Here is a 6,000-nt window from a genome sequence, read left to right as displayed (position 1 = left end):
AAAAAATTTAGACGTTTAACACTAGACCCCCAATATTCAAATCTTAAATTCGCCATTGATTACATGACACCCCAACTCCCAAGTGCATAAAAGTTCTTCTCGTCGTTAACGATTCGACTGCTTATCTTTTTGTCAATGCAATGTTAGTCATCTGGAGCAGTTTTTCTTATTTTTCAATCAGAAGGCTTTAATTGTTGCAGATGTGTTCATTGTGTTATGTTGAAGAAATTGTCATGGGAGCCTGGAAAGCAGATTTTCAACACTAGCACGGTAGGGGGAACCCATAAGTAGTGCTTGGATTGGCTGGTTAGTGTAAGGATCAATTATATTGAGCCTTTTACTGTATTGATTGATACTTAATTATCTTTTTTTGGGTCAATTTTGTTATTGATACTTATCATATCGCTGGTTTTCGCTATTTATGTTAGTCGAACTTGAGACATTCCATTTACAAATCGAGATGAACACCAGTTAAAAACGAAATATTAGTAAGAACATTATTACAAAGAGATAATCAACCTAGAAGCAACAGAGTTGCGCCATCACAATTGACCGATCACAACTAATTATCAACTTCATAAGAAATGTGTATCCTCATTGCATCACATTACTGGAACCTTAAACTAAGTTGAAATAACTATAATTTTGAATTACCAATAAGTTAGAGGCTGCGCTGCTAACACCAGCAACCGTAATGCAGTTGCAAACGTGTCAGTCATTGACCTTATGAACCAATAATTATGATAATTAAAAGATTTTCCATATAAAAAAAAATTAAAACAATCCAATGGTTTGTTAATTTCTGCACCAACCAAATAATCATTCTTTCTTGAGTTCATAATATTTTTTGGGTCAATCTCAATTTATACGCTTATACCAAGGAAAAAAACAGAACGTAAAAAATAGAGCTGTAATTATAATACATAATTCAAATAATTGATTTATTACATTGAAAAAGCATTTAAAGTGTGTGTGTGTGTGTGTATATATATATATATATTGCTCTTGGTACTTAATTCAGATAAGGTTAAATAAGTAGACTTAATTAGATATGTCTCCAAGGTCTTTCTGCAAGGTTTACACATTCACTGTACCTATAACAATCCACCAGATGATCATTTGTCAGCCCTGCAGCCTGCATGAACGAGTACACAATCACGGGTCCAACGTACCGAAATCCTCTCTGGATCAAATCCTTGCTCATGGATTCTGCTTTCGGGGTCCTCAGAGGAACGTTTCTCGGGTATCTGAATCGGTTTATGACCGGTTTGTGATTCACAGAACTCCACACGTAGCTGCTGAAAGATCCAAACTCCCTTACAATCTGCATTGATTTAGATAGCTAATTAAGTTTCGGTACAGTGTTAGCAACTAATTAAATAATTAATATCATGTTTAAGTTTTCTTGTTTGCCTTCAATATGCATTTGGCATTGTCTATAATGCACCTCACTTTGCAGTCTACCAGCATTATTTCTTTGTTGGAGGTTATTTCTGCAATCTCCTTCTCCCCCATTTTCGCAACTTTGTTCGGATCAAATCCAGAAAACGCTTCCCTGAGTCACAAATTAAATCATAAGATCATTGAAATAGTACTCAAAGTTTCATAAATTCTAATGACATATGTAGAAAAGAGCTAGGTTACCTGAAAAGCTCCCTTCTTTTCACAATTTCAGTCCAATTGTGGTCCATCAACATACCAGACAGTGCAAGCAGCTCAAACAATTGACTGCATGCATATAGATACATTTATTTAATTAAATACCACTTAATTTTTTATTAATTAGACTTGATCGTAAGAGTCTCGATGGTCTTACTTGTCATCGTATGCTGGAACTCCCCAGCATTCGTCGTGAAACACTAGATAAACTTTATCTGTTGTAATGAAATAATAGGATCAATGCATGTCTTCATTAAAATTCTTTATTTACTCCAGCAAAACAATTTATTTTATTTTATGCGTACATATTTTATGATAGTTTTATCTTGTGGAGAGTGGACAAGTTCAAACATGACACAATTACACAACTTGATACTCACACGAATAAAAGACTCGACGAGTCGACGTGTATATGTTCCGTGTTGCAGGGTGAGCCAAGAAAAAAACGAATATATTTTTATTAAACCTTTTGAACACGATCCATTGCCAAACGCTATGCAGTAGATAATAAAAAACTTAATTGTAGCATGCAAAGAATGATTTTTTAGTCAAAATGGTTCATGAAAGTGACATAATTCCTCATTTTAATCTATGACAATGAAAATTTATAGAAGTGGTTTCTGAATTTGTCCACCGTAAATCATTTTGGTCTTTTCGTTAAAAATCTGTTAATCTTCTTGTTTAATTGGTCACGTGAACGACTATGTGACCACCTTTTCAACAATACTTTTTTCAAACTAACCCTCCAACTTAATGAGGATATTGATAAATTTTTAATGGAATGACCAAAATGATTTACGATGGACAAACTGAGGGACCACTTATATCAATTTTTAATGTCAGAGATCAAAACAAAGTGAATAATTATGTCAATTTCAATGACCATTTTAACTATAAAACCTTAAAAGAATTTTCTAATATGTTCTATAGTCAACAAAATGTTAATTGCCTCATAATCGTTGTCATCTGTATTATTATCTTTCAGAATATACTTGCATATATCATTAGCCATGACTTTTAAGTATTCATATACGTCCGACACCTTGTTGTAACGTCAACTACTTTGTAGGGTTATGGAATCCTCGATGACTTTGTTGTTTAATATGTTTACTATCATTTTCTATAGATTCCACGTACCAACTCCCACAACCATTTTCCTTTTCCATTTTTCTCCAGAGCAAGTCATAAAATATTTTTTCGAAGGATGGAATATAGGAAATAGGAGTCCCATCGTGGTCTCCGATGAAATTGAAACGATACGATAAAGGTTAGCATGGCTTATGTGCAAAAATGACACGCATATATACTTCGAGAAAGCATGAAAATATATAGAAAGCAAAGTTTTCTGCATTATTTGATGAAACAATAAAACTCACCACTATTCTTTGTTATCCAATTGCATCTCCTCAACTCCCCATCATTAGCATCCTGAGCCAGACTAATCTGCTGCTGGGCAAGTTTAGCCACTGGAGAATTATACTCTCTTCTTGGAGGTGGTTGTGCAAAGAAGCGGAAAGCCGCGGAAATCTTCTGATCCAGTGGGAAGTTAGAATCAGTGAGAAAAGAATCATACGAGGTCTCCGACAAGGAGAATGACAAAGAAGAGGACAGGGATAGAGATGAAGTGCTCTTATGAAGGCCAATTGGGTAAATTCTCTTGAGGAGTTTAGAGCTACTGTTCGTCTTCTCTCTCTCTTTTACAACTTTGTTCTCCTCCAGAAGTACATGTCTTCTTACAATATTTGCTTCAGACATTGTTAATTACTTGCAGAAGACGTAAGGAGATAAATAGAAACAAATAACTTGAATGGTGTAGCTATGTTGTAATGGGCTTAGATTTTATAAGAGTTTTATGCTTTGAGTTGGTTTGGTGAAATGTGAGTTTCATGCATAAATGTCTATTGCCATTTTTTCTCCTTGGTTTACAAGAAAAATTGGAGAGGCAAAACATTAATTTTTCTTTAAAAGGGCTTCGAAATTATTGATCCCCTGTGATTTATATAGATCACCTGAAATATTGAAATAAGAACAGAAAGAAAGAAAAAAGCACACCTGTGAATGAATGAAACTGTTAACCTAATGGAGCTATTCCCTAATATGTACTTAGAGATATTAATTAATTGGTACTTCTCTCCTTTTTCTCATGGGATTACTTAATGTTTCTAAGGATGTAGGGGCTTTGTTGCTTAGCCAATAAGTAGGGGAATAATAGAACCGACTAAAAATTGGTAATTAAAAATAGAGAGATACTACACGAACAATATACCGTATGTAAACCACAAGTCAAGTCCATTTTTATCGTTTGTTTGGTATCCTCTTGTACCGTTTTCGATTCAAAATTTGCTAAGTGATTCAATTTGTGCACTATTCCTATAATTACAAATGTTCTAAAAATCTCCTTTTGCCACCTAGACCCTGCCTAGAGGCTAGTCAGCTGGCCACTACCTCGATTAATTCCTAAGCATTTGAATATTAAGAAATGATGCCTAGACCCGTTTAAGCGTTCGCCTAGCCCGCCTAGGTCACGACTTCCACTTAGACAGAAAATCGATAACTTTCATTTTGTATTTTATTTTTTTAATAAAATGTAATAGACTTGCTGAATACTTGAATGAACACTCAGTATATGCTTGTTCCCTATGGTTTCACTATATTCTAAAACTTTATAATCTATATGTTATTTTGTGCAATTTATGTACCCCAACACAATTATGTGTCTTTTAAGTATAAATAGGTACTTATTGGTACAATATATAATAGATTTACTTAAATCCGCCTAGTCATTGCCTAACCGCTAAGTCCTAACCTACCTCACAACTAGCACCTAGCATCATTTAGAACATTGTCACTCATTTAGCAAACCATGAACCTATCTTGTCCTCACATTACTTTCTGCAAATAAATCTCTCTTTTTTTTTTTTTCTGAAAAGGTGAAGATTGAAAAGAGCAGTTTCTAATAAAAGAGGATTGTCTTCATCATCAAAATGCAGTGAAAATGCTTTGTAGTTGTGGTGTGTGTTTCTGGGAGGCAGATTGTCTGCCCTTCTGTTATGGTGCTCTTTTCATCTCCTTATATTTATGCGGTCACCGTTAAGTCATGTCAACATTTTATATTTCTATTACTTTTTGTCTTATTATCTCTATAAAAAAAATTCAATATAAAATGTTTACGTGGCTTAACTGTGACCGCACAAATAAAAGTGGATGGGAACGGGGCAGACAATCTGCCTCCTTGTTTCAGAGAGCAAGCAAGTAATGGGATTAGGGATGGGCAAATAAATACCCATTGGTTATGGGTAACCGCGGTTACCCACCCATTTAAATTAAACGGTTACGGTTATGGGTAACCGTTTAGATAAATAAACGGTTATGGGTATAACCGTTTACCTGTGAAATTTAAATGAGCGGTTATGGGTATTAACCACGGTTATAAATAGGTAACCGTTTACCCATTTATTTTATATATGTAAAACTAACACAAACCATGTTCTCGATCCAATAATACTTAGAACCCAATAAATTAGCAAGGAATTCATCGGTCATTCTCTCAATAATACTATTACAGGAATGATGATTCTCATCATCAAGGAATTGGCCAAATTAATTTAAATTCCTTGCGGATAACCGTGAAATTGACATAAATGTCTTCTAAACAATTTTTGTAACCCAATAATACGTAGCAAATATTATATTTACCTTCATTGTTAACAGTTAAAAATATCGTCTGTAAACTATTATTTCAATTATTGGAATGGTATAAGGACTTAAAAAATTAAAATATGGAAATGTATGATGAATGTACCTATAACGGTATTTAATTGTCAAAAAAAAAAATTATGACAATTTTTTTTTTAATTTTCAAGTTGTTAAAAAACATGTAGACGGGTGAAAAAAGGGTAATGATAAAAAAAAAAAGATAAACGGGTTAAAAAGGATAAATGGGTAAACGGCTATTAAACGGTTACGGTTAAATGAGTATGCGGTTATGAGTATGGTTAACCGTTTATAAACGGTTATGGATATGTGTATAACCGTTTAGGCAATTATCCAATGGATAAACGGTTATGCGGGTATGAGCATAAACGGTTATGGATAAATTAACCGCGGTTACTTGCCCGCATAACCATTGCCCATCCCTACATGGATGATGTGATGTAGGACGTCCGTGCCATTCTTTACTCCTAAATTCTTTTTAGTTGTGGTGTTTGTTTCAGAAAGCAAGCAAGTCATGGGATGATGGGCCATTCTGTACTAAATTCTTTGTAGTTGTGGTGTTTGTTTCAGAGAGCAAGCACGTCATGGGATGATGCGTCCCTCCCGATCTCTCTCTCTCTCTCTCTC

General features: G+C 34.3%; 1 protein-coding gene across 1 annotated transcript; it reads right to left on the bottom strand.

The window, feature by feature from the left end:
• Positions 1-896: 896 nt before the first annotated feature.
• On the bottom strand, positions 897-3,479 carry LOC126594941 (uncharacterized). The gene is made up of 5 exons (XM_050261219.1): positions 3,036-3,479; positions 1,817-1,874; positions 1,645-1,728; positions 1,414-1,555; positions 897-1,324 (listed from the first exon to the last, which is right to left on the bottom strand). Exons 1-5 carry the CDS (start codon positions 3,412-3,414, stop codon positions 1,046-1,048), a joined length of 942 nt encoding a protein of 313 aa, XP_050117176.1. The 5' UTR covers positions 3,415-3,479; the 3' UTR covers positions 897-1,045.
• Positions 3,480-6,000: the final 2,521 nt, after the last annotated feature.

The sequence above is a fragment of the Malus sylvestris genome, chromosome 13 (assembly GCF_916048215.2).
Source record: "Malus sylvestris chromosome 13, drMalSylv7.2, whole genome shotgun sequence".
NCBI classification, from domain to species: Eukaryota; Viridiplantae; Streptophyta; class Magnoliopsida; order Rosales; family Rosaceae; genus Malus; species Malus sylvestris.
This window is presented reverse-complemented; position numbering and strand designations above follow the sequence as displayed.